This window comes from Aedes albopictus, chromosome 2, assembly GCF_035046485.1.
Source record: "Aedes albopictus strain Foshan chromosome 2, AalbF5, whole genome shotgun sequence".
Lineage (NCBI taxonomy): Eukaryota > Metazoa > Arthropoda > Insecta > Diptera > Culicidae > Aedes > Aedes albopictus.
This window is the reverse complement of record NC_085137.1, coordinates 470,885,018-470,905,314: the sequence shown is the minus strand read 5'-3', so window position 1 is coordinate 470,905,314 and position 20,297 is coordinate 470,885,018. Positions and strand designations below refer to the sequence as shown.

General features: G+C 38.9%; 1 protein-coding gene across 2 annotated transcripts in view; it reads left to right on the top strand.

Annotated features, from left to right (window-relative positions):
• The window catches only part of LOC109406436 (myosin heavy chain, non-muscle), a 192,394-nt gene that overhangs the window by 127,937 nt on the left and 44,160 nt on the right, over window positions 1-20,297 (top strand). For both annotated transcript variants that reach the window (XM_029870829.2, XM_019679532.3), the window contains exon 4: window positions 19,676-19,797. In XM_029870829.2, coding sequence (XP_029726689.1) covers window positions 19,676-19,797 — 122 coding nt within the window. The remainder of the gene's footprint in view (window positions 1-19,675; window positions 19,798-20,297) is intronic.

Below are 20,297 nucleotides of genomic sequence, written 5' to 3'. Positions count from 1 at the left end.
TCTTTTACACATGTATTTATAAACCAATTTTAATATCTAATTGTTATCGAGTGGCGCTGGCATCGCTTTCTTTCGAGTTTGATGTTTGCATGTAACTGCCACCTAGTTGTGAGTGGGCGAAAAATTGCGTTTTCAGTACATTGAGGCTTTGTTTCGATCCGATAACTACATCCCTAATAACCTTATGAACTGAGGATTGGTTAAATGATTGTATCATTTCATGTATGATCAGGATGATAGCCCGAAATGGTTGTTATAGGGTGAGCCTGGTGTCGCTGAGGGCGGCTGAAGACGCGACTGCTCGAGGGGTAGGCATAAGCATGTTGTATCATATTTTTCTATTAGAGTTTTGTTCAAACTAGATCCTTATGGTACTAATTTTAATAAAAGAACTATTTTGATTAATCAATAATAGTTTTTTTTCTGAAACTCAGTTAAACATGTTCAGAATAGGCAAAATTTGCTGACAAGAATTTTCACTTTCAAATTTCGTCAAAATGTTACAAAACGTCTTATTCATTTGTATGCCTGTTACATCTGTTTGTCCATATATTTATCCACCTTCATTGACTGACTGTTGATTGAAATCCCACCTCTTGACAAACATGTGCACATGTGCGAGGGCGATCACACGAGACAAGCTCCAACTGAAAACGGAATTCTTCAAATCAAATTGAATACAAACTACTCTGTGGTCTGTGACAACAACACAGAGGAAACTGATTTAGGAAGTTGATTGAGCACCTCCATTCCAGCTCTTCTTGTCCAAAGATTCAATCCGTTGGAGTTTTTCAAAGTCGCAAACCAATTCGGTTCAGCTAATTGAGTCTATACACTTTGCTGTTAGATAGAGTTTTGTCTACCTTTTCCCTCAATGTTTCAACTTTCAACAATCTTGCATCGAGAGTTGCCTGTTGGTAAACCAATCCACTGGACCAGCAGTGCGATGGTAAAGTAAAGGTGCACAGGAATTGCTCATCGCTGACCGGCGCTTGTCATTTGTTTTAGCGCTCAGCAGTCGGCCAGCACTACCAGGCTGGCTGGTTGCGGCGACCGGGTAGAAACCAACGTGGGCGGTCTAGGTAAACAATGGAACGCTAGATGTATCAGATAAAGGCAGATACATGGCTCTAGAGCTACTACGGATGTGCTGTGTTTGATCCGCCTTGTTGACTTCGGATTGATGTCATTTGATGCGGGTGACAACAAAGTTGTGATTTTAGAACTTGGATTGGTTTGTGTTTATATGTGACAAATGCTATGAAGTTATCTACTTAACCTTCTTCGTGTGTTAGGCTGTGCTCACCTCGCTGACCTAGTACACGTTTAGGGGTCATAATGACCCCAATGCACGACTAGGGTTAAAACTATACTATTTGACGTCACTTATATATGTACATATACACCTCATTTATATATAATTTTCTGTTATTATTACTAATTTCTTTTCACTGAATCGTACGCCGCTTTGAAAATAATAAACAGATGGTATCGCAAGTATTCAGTCAAATATACTAAAAGAGGTTCTTAAAACCGTCATAAAACTAAAATAAAAGCTATTCGGTTTTATAACGGTTTTCAAAACCTCTACAAGACTAATTGGTCATCCGAATGTTACTTGTTGGGTGTCTGCAAGTTGTACTTCTGAAATTTAACTACAATTTGTCACAGAGTAGACATTTGATCTGTCGTCAATCGGAACCAGCTTGGTATTCGCAGAGTAAGGACCTATCTAACGATTTTGTTGAACAGAATACGCGACAAAATTTTGAACGATGAGCTTAGGATTGTTATACCTTGGTAATTGACACATTCCAGCCAGTGGCTGATTTTTTCAAGTGGCCATATCAGGCCCACCAATCAGCTAGCAGGTAGATCTTCTTCAGACCTACTACAGAGTATAGCGGAAGTATGCTGAAGTATTCCGTGCAGCTGCTCACTACCGTGTTTGAAAATTTCATCTGGAAGTTGATCCTTTCCAAGCCGCCATACTCTTTTTCAACTCTGCGATGGTCTATTTTGGCTCAACCATACAGTTACTACGGTTGCTCTTCAACAGCGTACTAATGCTTAATCTGTTCGTCGACGCAGCAACGTTCTCGATATTTAGCGAAATCTTGAAGTGCTACCATAGCTCATCTGTCAGCAAATTACTTTCGTGGTTACTGCACTTGACAGAAAATGACGTTGATTTTTTACACACGGCATTACAATTTCGTTAAATGTACGCATATCACATTGTTTCATATTGTTTTGCGCTTCGGTAATAACATTCTTCTCATACTGTAACTTCTTCCTGCGACTCTTACCGGACATCAACTAACATACGACTTCTGGCAACGTTCTCCTCAACAGTCAGTCGTTTCTAAGCAGTACCTATCACTTCCATGGACAAATTCTCATATAAACAAGCTTGACCGAGCTATCAGTCTATGAATTTTGCGAAGTCAATCACAATATTTTAATTGACATGAATTAAAACATTGTGATTGACTTCGCAAAATTCATTCAAAATCAGATAGCAAAAACTGGTACTCGAATTAAGACATCGATCCATAATTCGCTTAGGGCGAATCTCATACATTGCATGGGTCCGGAACCCGAAACTGGGAAAACGCATCAGTGTTTTGGTCAAATAGTGGCTTATAAACCGTTATAACTCGAAAGATTTTCCAAAAACCGCATCAAAGCGAAAAGTTGTTGAAAAGAGGAACACAGCAACAGTTATAAAAAGTTGAGTCGACCATATTGATTTTGGCCGCCATCTTGGATTTTCATACCAAAACCTTTTTTTTTACCATGTTGGCAATCACCGGTTTTTATCAATTGAAAGCTGATACATTTATACACAACATATAAAAAAATTGGAGATGCCTTTTAATCCTTTAAAACGTTATCTGCCGTTTTCTAAATCATGCCAATGTTGCGCATTGAGCCAGGTGCCGGTCGTTTACAAAAATGCTGCGTTATTTCGTAGTATTTACGAACACTAATTTAAAATCTGAACCCATGAATGAAAGTTGAAGATTTTAGCTTTTCAAAACACAAAAAAAATATAAAATCAAGGCCCGCATCATTGAGAAACAGTGAAAAACGGAAACGATCCTCCAATTTTCCCAAATTTTGCTGCAGGTCGGTAAGTGTATACATGCAGGCGTGAACTCTGATACTGTTGCATGTCGTTGTCGGTGCGCATGTAAATGTGTGGAGAAAGCGTGCCTTGATTTAGAAAACAGCAAATAACTTTTGATAAGAAAAAAAGACATCTCTAGTTTTTTGGTATGTTGTGTATAAATGTGTCAGCTTTGAATTAATGTAGAAAAATGAAAATCGGTGGTTGCCAACATGATGAAAGATAGTTTTGGTACAAAAATCCAAGATGGCGGTCAAAATCAATATGGCTGACTTAACTTTTTATAACTGTAAAATAGCTCTATTTTCCCTCGTTTTTACGACGTTTCATTTTGAGGGAGTTTTAGAAGAAACTTTCCAGTTATAACAGTTCAAACGAGCCAATGTTTGACCAAAATCGAGGGGTCTGCAATAAATGTTATGGCTCTAACTTATGAGGGGTCCATCAATTTGAGTAAGCAAATATATTAACCTTACTATTTGGACAAGGGGTTTCAGCAAATCGCCACCTTAAGCATTTAAAAGACAAGGTGTGGGTCAGTTACTCAAGTCTTATTGTGTCATTTATGATTTCGGTTTCATCGATATGTTGAAACCGCTTCCAATAAAATGGAAACCAGCTAAATATGCTAAAGTAAATTATCTTTTACATATGTTCCGCTTCTAATTCCAATTACTTTCTAGTGATTCTCAGCTTCAGCAGTTAAATTTATGTCCAAAAGAATTGTGATCCACATATTAGCGATTGGAATTAGGCGCCGTCATAGTAGATGACGAAAAAATATCTATTCTTATGACTCAACGGCATGTTTCTATGACTCAGTGGCATAATGTTTGATAAATGAAAACCAGAAGACACTAATCGTAACGTCTGTGGCAACCATGACTTTTTATATGAAAAGGGTAAGAAATATTTATGGCAATCGTCGTTATCGTCATGATATCATGACTCGTAGTCTATCATTCATGCTTTATTCTCTCGGAATCATCAACATATCCATCTGTCACTCGGCATGCTTTGATTGAAATACAGAAGTGTCTCCAAAAAGGGCCACGGTGTAACTGGTGCCACATGCTATAGAGTGACCAAATAAGTTTATACAGACATCAGTCTATCTATTCTCTCGAAGTCATAAAGATTGATACGTCGCCTGACATGTTTTGATTAAACACAAAATGTGTCCTCGAAGAGGTCCCACCGGAAGCTGTGTCACATAGGGTAGTGGACGTATTTTGGCCCGGGGCAGGTATTTTGGCCCTCCATGAGAATTTTATAACCTTTATCTTCTAATCTCTACAAAATCTTGGCAAATTTTTATTGGAAGTTCGAATCATAATTTGCCAAGATTTTGTTGACAATATGTGATAAATGCAATAAAATTCCTAAGGTGGACCGAAATACCTGCCCGATTCTAAATACGTCCACTACCCTATTCCGGATTGGCCATACCAGTTGATACAGACTGCAGCCCATCTCTCGAAATCATAAAACGTCGCATGGCATGTTTTGGTTGAAAACCAGAAGAATCCCCAATGAGGCCTTCTTGGAACCTGTCACAGTAATACGGATGGGTCAACTCATTGAAATCTGCCAAACAAATCTGCCGGAAACTCGATTGTACAAACACAAAAACACACAAAATAATAACTTTTGTCTGTTTGGCACCCCTCTGACTACAGTACAATCCGGAATATCTCCGGAACGGTTCCGAGTAAATGCATGACCACTTGCGTCCAATAAACTTGCACGAATTGCATTTTATGGCCGATTTAAAAAAAATGGTGGCATAGAATATCTTGCCTCACAATATACAAATTCATGCAATGGCAGGCAAAGAAAACCCTTCAATGAATAACTGTGGAAGTGCTCAAAGAACACTAAGTTGAAGCGAGGCAGGCCAGTCCCAGTACGGACGTCGAGCCTTAAAGAAGAAGAAGAAGAAAGAACGATTTTGGTGAAATTCACAAAACTAATACATAATGAAAACCATGAGTTTTCACGAAAAAGTCATATTTTTATGTTTCAATATAACGTACATTTTGCTTCGATATAACGTACACTAAATATTTTCCCAATTTGTGCTAATTCTGGGTAAAGAGGCTAATTCTGCAACAAAACATTGATTTGAATGATTTCGTAGTTTATCTGGGAGTATTACTGAAAAAAAAATCAATGTTGTACGTTATATCGAATATTACTTGTAGTTCAACACAATCCCAATAGTGCTGAAGAACTATTCAATCATTGCTTCAAACATCAACCTAAATTCATACATAAGCAAAAAAAACACAAACATTCACAATTTCCATAAAAAGAAATTCGTTGCAACGATGCAGCTGTCCACTAATCACAGACAGATCATGCAAATTAAATTGCAGAAAAAAATGCATCTGGAAACAGCTCGATGGCTTGTCACTGAACATAACTTGTCAATCAAATCATTGAGCTATCGTACGACTGATAGCAATTGGAAGGAGGACAGCCGGTCCAATCCAAATCACTTAATTTCTGAAAATTCAAGGCAATCGGAGAAACGTCGAATTAGTTGGTGTGACTACTAACGATACACGCCCCTTCCGGTGCGATACTTTGTCCCCTGTCAGCGATTCCTTAATCGAATAAAACCAGTCAATTAGCAATAGCGCTATTTCTTCTACACCTAATCCATCCAATCCAGGGGTGGCCGCAGCGACCATATGTTCAGATGGAAACGGCTCGAGATTTATTGAGGTGTCACGAATTTCACCTCACCTTACCACCACGTGGATAAACTCCCTAGAGAGGGTCTGCTAATCGAGAAAAACAATTTCCAAATATGGTCATTTTGTTATTTGAATAAAAAAGCCGCCGCAGGCTTCATCTTTCAGCCGGGGTGAATTACTGCCCGCATGAATATTCAAATGGCAGACGTAGACCGGCAGTCAACTCTCCGCGCGCGGAACAGTGACCCGATTTCAGTCGGATTTGCCTGCCGTACAAGGAACTGAGCTGGCACTGTTAACTTGCTGTCGCGAAAGAGAAGTGACGTTGCAAATAGACTTTGGTGTGCGCTCACCGAACGCGTCACTTTTTGCGCCGTTTCTCCGTTGACTCACCGGCCGCGTCATGGGAATTAAGCGATTAATTTAAACGGGTAAACATTAGCATCTTTGCTTATTAGTGTGGTTAGCTCCGTGGCATGCGTTCAGCCTAGAGAAGGCAACACTCGCTCGCGCGCGCGTGTTAAATGTCGGTTAGGCTTGCGCTGTTTATCGTTATCGACGGGCAGTTTTTAACACTTTTTGTTTGGTTTGTCGTCGTTGCGGTGACAAACGGAACGTCCGACGACGACGGCGGCGGCCAGAGGTGATACGCCACGGTTTAAAGAGACCCGCATGCTTGAGACCCCAAGAGGTGTCAAACGTCAAAGGTGTTGATTGGTTAGCACTACTTGCGGCTTGTTGTTGCGGGTATAGCAACAGGTGGCCTTACAATGTTGTACTGGAGAGCAAAGTCATCTGAGATTCAAATCAGTGGCAAACTATTAGGACTCGTTTTAGCGATTAAGTGTGCAAAAATCCTGGTGGCACTCCACAGGGATCTTGACGGCTTTGTGATAAGGTATACATTTGGATATGTTGAATGAGATTTTGGCAAATTCATTCATTGAACCCTCGGAGGGCATTTCTGTCGAAATAATGGGAGGAAGTTCCACGAAAACCTTCCTGTCTTTATTTTGAAAATATATTGGACCTGTACTAGTACTTTTACCCGGTTTCTGTTGGATGACATGAAGGGCGCGTTTTACGAATGTCCCGTCAAAACCAACGGAGAGTGCCGAAAGTATATAACGTGAGAATTTTTATCGGAAACGGCAATACTCGGTAGAGAGGACCAATTGGCAATTGGTAGAGCCTTCACTCTACTACCAATATGTAATGACAACGGTCTGAGACTAATGACTTTCGCATGCAGCTATAAGGCCGCAACACAGAGATGGAAATTTGTGACTTACTGGACATGATGGAATACAAATCGTAGATTTGTATAGTGAAAGAAGTTATTGCTACACCCGTAGACTTAAGGATTTAAACTCAAGAACACTCAAGAACACATGACCTAGGATATTCTGTCTGATCTGATACTGTCTATTGAACTTTCAGAAGACTTACTGGACATGATAGAATACAAATTGAAGCTTTGTATAATGAAAGTTTGGACACGAATGCCAACTTATTTGGTAAAGTGTCTCTAAACCGCGAGCGGTCGCGTCGTGTACTGAGTACATGCACCGTGAGAAATGTACGCTCCTGATACATATCATGAGCGTGGTGTTGCTGAAGGAGCTCGAAGACGCGACTGCTCGAGGGCTAATAAAATATAATGATAATAATATTGAAAGAAGTTACTGTTACACCCGTTGACTTTAGAATCTAAACTCAAGAACAGTTTGGATGACCTAGGATATCCCGAATGATCTGATACTGTTGATTGAACTTTCAGAAGACTCACTGGTAGAATACAAATTGTTGATTTATATAATGAAAGTAGTTACTGTTACACTTGTAGACTGTAGGATCTAAACTCAAAATCAATTTGGATGACCTCCCGAGCAGAATACAATAACATCAACATAATAAAATATGTTATTTTGGCATAATAACTGTATAATGAAATCAGTAATTTTTGTGTTATTAACATATCTTATTATGTTATAAACTTGTCTGTCATAAGCGGCAAAATAACAAAAATCATAATAAAAACATATTCCTGGAAGACCAATTCAATAACATGTTTTGTTAGATTCAATGACAACTTAATAACAATGAATTTTTCAGTGAATATGAAAACTTGTTATTGTTGTGTATTGTTCATCACATATTTGTACATTTGCAATAGTACAATAATAACAAAACTTGGTCTACAACAAATAACATTATTGAAATGTTATTTAGTGGATAAATCTCAATAACTTGATTATAACAAAATAAGATTGTCCAACAAAACATGTTATAAAGAAGTAATACTTTGATAAGTTAATAATAACAAATTATGATATAAAACAGGCTATGTGATTCTGTTGTTATGAATTTGATATTCTCCTCTGCTCGGGCTAGGATATCTCGACTGATCTGATACTTTCCATTAAACTTTCAGAAGACTTACTGGCAAGCTTACTGGACATGATAGAAGAGAGAATACACATCGTAGCTTTGTATAATGAAAGAATTTACTGTTACACCCGTAGACTTTATGATCTAAACTCAACAACAGTTTTGATGGCCTAGGATATTCCGACTGATCTGATACTGTTTATTGAACTTTCAGCAGACTTGCTGGACATGATAGATTACAAATCATAGCTTTGTATAATGAAATCACAGAAATACATATAAAAAACTTTATAAAAACGCTTGGAAAAATTCCGGCTTCAAAGGGCTAAAAATGTTTTAAAATGTGATTCTTTTTTATTCGTTTTATTTACAGCTCTTTTGTCCGCTAAGGCACTACGTGAGGATTCCCATTGTCAGCTGCACTTACACTTTGTACAGCGCCTAAATGTATTCTATTCTACTATGTCGAACTGGATGCGGTTGCGCTGCAGTTCCTTTTCCAGTCCTATTGAGGGTCCGTAATGAGTTGCAGTTCGCAGATATTCAATTATAATTATCAGGGTTTAGCTAGAGGGGCAGTAGCGGCTAGATTTGTTAATTATAAACCAAAAGACATCAACTGAATTAATACCCGGGTAGACGTGAATATCATAATCATATCTCAAAACGATCAAATTTTGATGTCATATCTTAATTTGATATTGGTGAGATATTCAAAAAGTTGCCAAATATCTGCTCAATATCTCATCGTGATATGATTTCAAAATTAGTACTTGATTTGATCTTCAGAAAGCCTTGTGCAACCCTAGGTACAACCCGCTGTATAAATGTCGCAACATTGCGCATGAAAACTAACTTCCTTGTATATTTTCATTTGCACCGTCCCCAAATTATGTAACATTTCAGAAGATAGGAAATTTATAAATTAAGTAACGCTTCAGGGGAATTTTTAAAAGGAATAGAGAATACAGCGTTACGACCCATACAAACAAGTTGTAGTTTTCATTTAAAAAAACGCATTAGGTACCGTCCACAAATAACGTAACGCTCTAAGTGGAGGGGGGAGTACGGCCCATACAAAAAATGTAGGTTTTTCATACAAAAAAGCGTTACGGAGTGTGGAGGGAGGATCGAAAAATGTCGATTTTAGCGTTACGTAATAAATGGACGCTGCCTTATGGATGCCCCCAGATCCTAATGAACCAACCACTGCCAACCACCGTGTTCAAAATGCTTAACCCTCTAATACCCAAATTTTTGATTTTGATCTAAATATCATTTTTCGTCATCTAAAATCGATTTAAACATGTTTTGGAAGATGATTCTTTTTAATTCTCGATTTTGTGAATTTCTGTTTTTGATTTTTCTAATTTTTATTTTTGAACATCCCCACACTTTTATATTTTTTCTGGAAGCCAATTAGGGGAACGGATTTTTTGAGATGAAAACATTTTGAGATTTTATGATTATTGTTGAAATATTATTATTTTCAATTTTTTTCACAGAAAATTATATTTTCCGTGTAATTTTAAGGAAAATAATTTTAGAGTGTATTCGATTCCCTTAAACTATTAAACAAGGATAGAATGATTTGGGAAAAATTTAAAATATGTTAATTGTAGCGATTCAATACAAAATTAACAATGACTTCTAAAAGGTGACTGAAACATCAATTTTTCAATGATTTTTTAAAAATGAAAATACGCTTTAAAATACACCAAAAATCATTTTGAGATATACAGAAGAGTCCTAAATATCAGCCAAAAATATAAAAAATTTGATTTTCCATGAAACAAAAATTACAAAAATACTCAAACTATACCCCGTCTAAAGGCGGGATTGGGTATTAGAGGGTTAAGTTGCAAGAAATGATCAAAACCATAACACAGTTACCCAAAATTTTACACAAACAGCATTAAATTAGACAAGAACTCATGGGAATTTATCATCTCATTAGGAGACAAAGGGCGACCTCTGGGGTTTTTTTATCAGAAAGTGTATCTTTTCCCATAGTAAATCATATGAAAACTTTGAACCGCTTACGCTAAATTATAGTTTCACCGATTGCGCTGAAATTTTGTACAGTTTATGTGGGACCTAAATGGGATCTAAAAAGTCGACTGGAGCGAGGATTTGTTTTTTCCATACAATCGAGTTCCATACTAATGGTCATGGGATCGATCCTAGCCCCGGCGCTTGAAATTTTTCGTCAGTTGCAATTAGGAGCTGTACAAAGTGTAAGTACAGCTTCAAATTGGGATCGCTCACGCAGTGCCCTAGTTGACAACAAAGCTATAAATTAGGTTAAGTGATTAAAGATTTAAAAAATAATATTTCCGGTCGAAAAGTTTCTCTGAATTCTTCGGAACTCAATTCGGCCAAGCAAATCATTCGGCCAAACGACATTCAGCCAAATGGCTGGACGACACCCATTGCTGCACATGGCATCTTCTGACCTTGACCATGTTTATCGCAGGCAACTATGTCATCAAATTCATGCTTTACTCGCGACTTCGACAAATAATTGCACCGTCAGGCCCCAATAACAATGAAGACGAGCGTGATTACCCAGCTTTTACTCTCGTGTCGACCAATACAATAACGTTCGTTCACGTTCGGCGGTGCAAGGGCGCTTCTCCTCCGTTGCTAGGTACGATATAATCGAGTCACCCTCGGGCGACCATTCGATCATTCTTAACGCCGCCGCCAGATTCGATGGCAACAAATTAAAAACTCATTAATTTAATCGAAACGCATAACAATGATGGCGACGGCGCGATGACGACGACAACGGAAAATCCCTTCACCCTCTTAAGTATAGGGAAAAAAATCGGCGCGACAAAACCAGTGTCACGATGAACTTCGGGGGTCAGCAATTCCAAGATCGCACGGAAAATTGCACCTTGCCGACAGAGTCCTTTGGAAAATTGCTACGCGTACGCCGACGACGCTGGCAATGATCCCACACATAAATGATGGTGTTTTCACGTCTATCAACTGCGACAACTCGATAATTATTTCCATACATGGGGATCCTCCGTGTGGCCTTTGGCTACCGAACTGACGTTATTGATCGAAATGAACGGACGGACGGATGGAGACCATTCATGTCCGTCGTCGTCTAGAGATGTGTGCCAGATTGTGTGTGCGCGATGGTTTTAATTAAAACGTTGCAAACATACCTACTTATTTCTTGTGTCGATTTGGGCTCAGTCGAACTCTGGGCACGGTGAGTAATCACATCGTGAACGTCAGTAGTGACCCGGCGTAGTCTCTCGGCGACAAATGAGTCCACCTCGGTGACGACTACTGGGCCGGATCGATCGATCCAACCGGCGGGGGCTAATTGAGTTTGATCATTAAAAATCTTTCGCGTTGTGATTTCTTTCCGATTCGAGCGGACCCTGCATACTGCTACAGCCAGCCGTGTATGTATTTATGAACGATTTTTGCAATTGCGACTGCAATCAGTCAGGTTTTGCTTTGTTCCAAGAAAACCTTGATTGGTGAAATATTACTGACGCCCTGGAGTTGGAGGAGTGTGTGGTAGTTGTTTATTCGTATGAAACCAAGGATCAAGTGAAAGCTTATAAGGTACACCGGGGCAAGTTGAAACGGATGGGGCAAGATGAAACAGCTGGTTAACATAATGTTTTCTATTGATGATAAAGAATTTAATTGCCATAACACATAGTTTTTGATTCAAACAATATTTTAGCGAAGAATAAATTTCCAAAATTTATTGAAATCTTTTTCAAACCATCGCGTTTCATCTTGCCCCATCCGTTTCAACTTGCCCCGGTGTACCTTAACTTTTCCACGTGTTAACTACGGCCCAGCGATATTTGTTGTATTTGAGTGCAGGTTATTCGATGATTGCGTGGACGTTGTCCAATCGGATGGAAAAAATGTTGTGTGAAAACATGCACAACAAGGATTTACTATATTAACCTTCACGTACCCGACCCCCGACAACTTATTTTTAAAAGGCTGGCATTTCGACAATTTTCATCCGATTTTTATGAAATCGCCCTCAACCACAATACTTAAGTGGCCATGTAATATCCGGAACCATTCCGGAGATATTCCGCCTGGGGTCAGGGGGTGGGGAGGTGCCTATTTTACTAAATGGCTAAAAGTGATTATTTCGTGTGTTTTGTGTTTGAGAGGCCCCCGCGGAACCTGTTCCAGGAGTTCCGAAGCGGCCACATCAGTTGATACATACTTCAGTTATTTTTTTCTGCCCCGTTCTCGTAAAATCATGAAAATTGATATGTGACACGGCATGTTTTGCTTGCAAACCATAAATGTCCCCGATGACACCCCCGTGGAACCTGTGCTAGATGTTGCGGGGTGGCCATATTAGTTGATACAGACTTCAGGGTATCGTTTCTGACTCAGTCATTCAAAATTATGAAGATTGATATGTCGCACGGCATGCTTAGGTTGAAATACAAAAGGGTCCTCGATGAGGCCCCGCGGAACCTGTTACGTTGATCCGGATGGGTCAACTTATTCAAATCTGGTTATCGCAGTTGTGTTTCACTGTTCGCTGTTGGATATATCACTGGGCCAACACTGTCCACGAAGCTACCCAGGGGACCGACAACAAACTACCGGGGGAATGTTTCGGATCGCGTAACGGCGGAGAACACGGAGCAACACAAAGATGCGTGTGCACGTCGCGGCGGTCGGTTTATTTATACTAACAACAATCATGTACAAAACAATAACAATATACATACATTAGGCAGGGTCGGTGCAGGGCATTGATGATAAACATCGCACAACATATATTAGGCTGGCCCAAATATTCTAACATTCGCAACAAAAATTTCGCTGAAAATCAATAATTCAAACACAATAACACTATCCCCCGAACCCCAGCACAATCCGGAATATCCCCGGAATGGTTCCGGATATTGCATGGCCACTTGAGTATAATAAACTAGCATCAATTTACGATCGATAGAAGGTGACATTTAAAAAAATCGGATGAAAATTGACGAAATGCCAGCATTTTGGAAATAAGCTGTCGGGGGGTCGGGTACGTGAAGGTTAAGCTCAAAATTGCATTACATGGCCTGTAAAATTCCACCAATGGAATCATACCAGCTACGAAACTATCGGCTGAAAACCGTGTAAATTTCCGCCGTAATGTAGTTTACATGACTAGCATAGAATAGCATAGAAGACTAATGATGTGAATGTACATTAAAATCCCCTTATTTTCAATATTCAACGCTTAATTCTACATTTTTTGCGAGATAAAATAAACAGTCTTCGCGTAATCATAAATGGATTTATGTTCTTCACCTGACGTTTCGGCTACAGAGCATAAATTCGTTTATGATTCCGCGAAGGCTGGAAGCCGAAAACTCCCGTAACATAACCACAATCACAGTCGAACCCCATACATCGTAAAAAAAACATAACTATGATGCTCACGAAGCCGTGACAGGGATGAGCACGTCTCAACCATACATTGAAAATGACGTACCTAGGAATTCTCTGCATCTTCATGGATATCCGAGTGAAATGACGTATCTCTGCATCTTCATGGGTATCCGAAAAAAAGGATTGTGTGTGTCTTGATGGTCATGGGACTCGTGCTGTGGTTAGCTAAACTTTAGAATCATAAACGGGGATCATGGGTTTGATTCTCGGCTCTCCTTCTCACAACTTTTCTCATAGTTGTCAGTGGCTGCTTATTTACGACGAGACTCGGGGCACTGAGCGTAAACAGTTTTGTACTACATACAGTGTATCAAACAATTCTCCGTACAGCTAATTTTTTGTCAAAATAATTTTTCCATCAAATGTTTATAACTTTTTATACGTCAATCAAAACTGTTGAAATTTTGACCAATCATGAATCAGGCAGTAATACTCTATTGGTAAAATTTTGAGCGAGATCGAATAAGTTTTCTGAAAGTTATAGAACTTTCAGTAAAACTTATAAGATTTTTGAACACATTTTTAAAACATTATATCTCAATATGTAGTCGATGAAACTTTTTCAATCTTTTTTGTGTTACAGCTTATACCTAAGGCTTTCATATGCAGCTTCGTTTGAGGTTTTATATTCACTACAAAAAACAAGGTTGCGACCATTCATTTGCAAAGATTTACATTCATTCTCTATTATCTCAGGTCAGAAGCATGCTATCGAAAAACAATGTATGGATGAATTTAACCTTGTAGTTTTATCTGAAAGTTTGCCGAAAAACATTGGGGTCGCACACGCATACCAAAGTCGTGAGCGAGCTGTGAAGGCAACTCTCCACGCGGTGAATGTAAATTTCATTCACGCTGTGGAAAGTTGCCTTCACAGCTCGCTCACGACTTTGGTATGCGTGTGAGACCCCAATGTTATTCGGCAAACTTTCAGATAAAACTACAAGGTTAAATTCATCCATACATTGTTTTTCGATAGCATGCTTCTGAACTGAGATAATAGCAAATGAATGTAAATCTTTGCAAATGAATGGTCGCAACCTTGACAAAAAATATGAAAAAATTGCTTATGCAGTTGACGGTATTTAAAAAATCACCATATTTTGAACATATAATCTGCCAATCGTTTTCTACCAATAAAAGTGCATTAACTGAACGAAAAAGGCATAGGACCTTCTCTTGATATGTTGTTTAGTAGGTCCTGTATAAAAATATTACATTAAGAGAGTTTAAAAAAGTTGAAAACACTTGGCACTTTTATTGATCAAAATATGATAAATTTCCAAATAATACTCTGAATGTATACAGATTTTTCTTTTTTTATGTAGTGAATATAAAACCTCGAACGAAGCTGTATATAAAAGCCTTAGGTATAAGCTGTAACACAAAAAAGATTGAAAAAGTTTCATCGACTACATATTGAGATAAAATGTTTTAAAAATGTGTTCAAAAATCCTAAAAGTTTTACTAAAAGTTCCATAACTTTCAGAAAACTTATTCGATCTCGCTCAAAATTTTACCAATGGAGCTGCAATATATGGTTTATGATTGGTCAAAATTTCAGCGTTTTTGATTGACGTATAAAAAAGTTATAAACAGTTGAATGAAAAATTATTTTGATCAAAAAATTGCTGTACGGACAATTGTTTGATACACTGTAGCTAGCAATAGATGTAGGTAGTAAGAAACATCACTTACGACGATGTAAAACGAAATCGACATCTTTGGTGTGAAGTATAACAACTAACAATCATCTACTTCCCATGGTTGCTCTAGAGCACCATCGATTTTCGATTATCTCGAGACAATTGAAATAGAGGTTTTCAAAACCGTCTTAAGTCCTTATACCTTTTATTTTGGTTTTATAGTGGTTCTAAAAACCTCTTCTAGTCTATTTTAACTATAAAATGTTACTTGGGCTGTTTCAATAGTGAAACTATTGATAAACAATCTAAAACCTTTTGATTTACAACCAATTTTTTTTTTCATTGATTCAACTTTTGTTCTAGCACTTTTTTGGAAACGCTTTTCTGGCATAGATATACATAGTCGTTCAAAGTCGTGGGAAGGTAAAGGATAACGGTACTCGGCCATCTGACCGAATGCCGTTTGTCCTAATGTCCTTTGGCCAAAGAATGCCACCTGGCCGAATAAGTTGTTTGGCTGAATGCTGTTTGAAAAATTCAAAGCTGCTGACGAACTCCGGGTCAACAGTGCGCTTATAGGGGGTTCTCAAATTGCCAATGCAAACTTTATTTTAACCTAACACTAGCTGTCCCGGCAAACATCATACTACCTGCCAGCCTACTCTGTTTTTTGACATACATCTCCCTAGACAAGTCCCCCGTTACTTCATATGTATGAGAGCCCCCATTTCCAGAGATCGGAGGACTATGCTAAGAACCTTTCCCGGCCCCAAAAGTACCCACCTACATAGTTTCACGTCAATAGTTTCCGAATCCATAAGTGTCAGACAGACAGACAGACAAAAAGACATATGTAGGGTCTTGTACCATTTGGGCAGGTGTACCTATTTTGGGCACTTGCCGCTATAACTAAGTCAATTTCATACCGATTGATTTGAAATTTTGTCCAGAGTTAGGCACGTACAGCATCTAACTCTACAAAAATTCAAATCAATCGGTTTGCAATTGGCTTAGTAATAGCGGCAAATGCCCAAAATAGGTGCACCTGCCCAAATGGTACAATACCCTATAGATTGGCCTTTCTTTCTAGATTTATTTATAATGAACTTCTTGACATTTTAGATGCCAATATGATCATCAGAAAAATTGGTTAACGTTGACAAATTCTAATATTTTTATCTGAAATTTCTCTTTCTTTAAAGCACTGACTTTTCTTTGGAGTTATAACTGATGTAAAGAATAGTTGCACGATCATCGATCAGTTAAGTTCATCAGCTTTTCAGATTCAAAGAACAAGAGGAGGGCTTCTAGAGAAATGAGGTACAAGAGGGCTTCTAGAGGAACAAGAAGAAGGCTTCTAAATCAAGGAGGCATTTACGACAAACTCAGGATTCCGACAAGAAGTTGTGGCACGTATGTAGCTGGGAGTTCAAAATTAAACAGAAATTTCTCCATAAGAATTTCTCGATCAATTCCGTCAAGTATTATTTCTGGACCTCCGGAGACACCTATTGCTTTTAAAATGCCTTCAAAGATTTCTAAAAAGATTCCTTACGTATGTTTCACGACATTTTTCTTAGTATTTCCTGCTTCAATTGCTCCAGGAAGTTCTTCTAGTTTCCTACCGGCATTTTCTCAAAATTCCAGCAATACTTTGCAGAATTCCTAAATTCTAACCGATTTCTTCTGAAGTTTTTCACAGGGATCTTGCAGATTTCATTCCAGGATTTCTCTCATAGATAGAAGTCTCTCGCTAGATTTCTCCCAAAGTTTCGTTTCTGCACGAAATGTTCATGGAATTTTTCCCAGGGTCTGTCCCGCGATTTCTACAGGAGCTTCTCCCAGGATATTCCTCAGATGTAGTCACGGGATTTTTCCTAGAGTTTCTTCCGGGAGTCCTCTTGAGTTATTTGCCGCAATTTTTCCCGGTGTTCCCCGCGGGTCTCGGACGATTTCTTCCAGAATTTCTACAGGAGTTATCCCTGGCCATGCCTGGGATTTCTGCTAAAGTTCCTCTCAGGATTATTTAATAAGTTTCTGGTGGAGTTCATTTCGGAATATCTTCCGAAAGTTTTTTTTTTGTATTGTCTCTCGCGGGATGCAGTTCCGCTTGGGACTTATTTCAAAGCTTATCCCGGAAATTATCTTAGAATATTCCTTCCGGTGTTGCACCCGGGATGTCACTCAGAGTTTTTACAGGACTTATGCTGGGTTTTATTCCGAGGTTCATTCAGAGTTCCTTTTGGAACTTGGAGTTGTTGTTAATATGTTGGTTCCGAGATTTTTTTTTCTATCCAATTCTTCTTCTTTCTCGATGTTCGCATTGGAACTTGGCCTGCCTCTCTTCAACTTAGTGTTCTTAGAGTACTTCCACAGGTATTAATTGAAGGGCTTTCTTTGCCTGCCGTTGCATGAATTTGTACATTGTGAGGCAAGTACAATGATACACTATGCCCAGGGAGAGGAGAAAATTTTCCCGACCGAAACGGGAATCGAACCCGCCGTCTCCGGATTGGTGATCCATAGCCTTAACCACTAGGTTAACTGGAGACCCCTTTTTTTCTGTCCAATAATTTTCGGTAGAGATTCTTAGACTCTACCGAAAATTATCCCGATTTTCCTTAGGGTTTCTCTAATATTTAGATACTTCGGGAGTTCTTGTCCGGATTTTCCAGGAGTTTTTCTCGGAACACCTCCTGGAACCTGGGATATCCTGCAAACTTTGCTGGCGTGATTGTTGAAGTACCTAACTATCACGCCGAGGACCGTTGATCGAATCTCACTCCCGACAAACTCACAAAATGTGAATTCTTTCTTCGGAAGGGAAGTAGAATCTCGAGATGAACTAGCCTTGGGGAAATCCCAGGGTCAGCTCTCAGAAAAACCCCGGAAGGAATTCTGGGAGCAAATCTGGAAAACTGCTGCTGAAAAGACACTTGAGAAAAAATCCTGTAGAAATCCAGAAACTACGACAAACCTGCAGAAATTCAAGGAAGAACTTCAATAGTAATCTCGGGAGGAATTCAGTAAGAAATTGCATAATAATTTGAAAAGGTATTGCAATAGAAATCGGAGAAGAAATCCCGTGAGGAATTCAAAAAAGAATCTTGAATAGAATTTCGGGCGAGAGATTCTCAAAGGAATTTGGGAACGAATTCTCAATAGATTTCCAAGCAAATTCAGTGCAGTAAAGTGCAGTTTTGCTAGGTTCAATGATAATATGAGTATGATGAATATATACTAAGCAATTATATGCAGGGTGAATTACACTCCGAATCTGCAATTGCCATTTAAACATGCAACTCTAATCTAACCGTCTCACGTGCACACTGGTGTCGCCCCCGGTGTCTCATTTTCCAACGGTCAGCCAGGCAGGCAGTCAGTCAGTCTACTGAACCGTCAGACAGCCCATCATTTATATAGCACGTTCGTGACTGGTAGTGCCCTAATGAAAATTCCATTTCAATGAATCATCTGTTGTCCGGTGTGGTTGCTGCTGTGTTTCGCAGCTACTCGCGGCGAGATTGATGTATTTAATTTGAAATATATTCGTAGGATGTGATAAGAGATAACGACTACTGATAAAGATAACTGTGGGTACAAATTTTATACTGATTTATTATTTATCCCAACTGCATTGAATAGGTAGTCGAACTGCTAGTTGTTGATCCCAGTACGATTAGAACTCTGTCAGTGCCAGCGTTGGAATGCACTACACAAACAGCTTTTAATAAATTGCTCCAGATTCCGCATATTTGTCACTCACTATCGTTCGTAGAAAGTACCTCTCTAACTAAATGCTCTGTTGTGACACCCGGAGATAGGAATTCGCAAAGCAAATATACTTTGTCCCTGCGATGGTCTCGTTGCCATATCTACTGTGATGCTGGAGTAATTTCTTGTACCATCTCTGGAGTGATCGAATTTGAATTGTATGACTATGGGTTGAAAGAATAATTGAAGCATGACTTCAAGGGCAAAAGTTTTACAGATACAAACATAATTTTGGTCACGTAAACTCTCAATCATGTACAAATAACATATGAAAAGTTTAAAAATGCTTTTCTTTAGTGGAAGTATGAAACGTATTGTTATGCACATTGAAGCGTTGAATTTCATAGAAATTACAACATGATGACGATGTTTTTTTAATATACATATTCCAACTGAGTCAGTGACTTTGTTCAGAAACATTTGGATGGCCAATTAATCTTGTAGAGGTTATTAGAACCGTCATAAAACCTGATAACTTTTATTTTGATTTTATGATAGTTCTGAAAACCTCTTCTAGTCTTTTTGATTAAAAGCTGACCCACTATATTTCCCTTATCTTGTTTCATTCACAGATCGAGAAGATCAGTCCATCCTCTGTACGGGCGAGTCGGGTGCCGGTAAGACCGAAAACACAAAGAAAGTGATACAGTATTTAGCGTACGTGGCAGCCTCCAAACCGAAGGGATCCGTTGCGGTAAGTAGCAACTCAACATTAGTTAATTTATTTCGCGTTTTTGTGTTTCTTGTTAGATTCAATTTACGTAAAGAAACTTGGAAAAAAGGGGACTTTGTGAGATATTTTTTCTTTCTCTTAGTTAGGTGTTAGATACAACTCTAAAGCTTAGTATGTAAGTACAACAGGTGTTGTTAGGTTCAGGTCGTATAAGAAGGACGAATCTCCTTGTAAGGTGTGTCTTTTCAGTGTAAATAATTCCTATTTAAGGTACGCGGTGTCTGGCTCCGAGGCCCTCACCTCGCAGGCATTACATGATTGCTTCCAGGCAGTCATCGAGTTCAACCAATGAGCGAGAGGTGGTCACGCTTAATTCAACTGTCAGGTACTGTCAAAAAGCATTTTGCTTACGCGCGCGCCCGCAAATGCTGCCTGATTTATTAGCAGGCCCATATGGCAGCAGCAGCAATAGCAACCACCCATCCATCCGTGGTTAACCATGTTTGGGAATGGTTTCAACT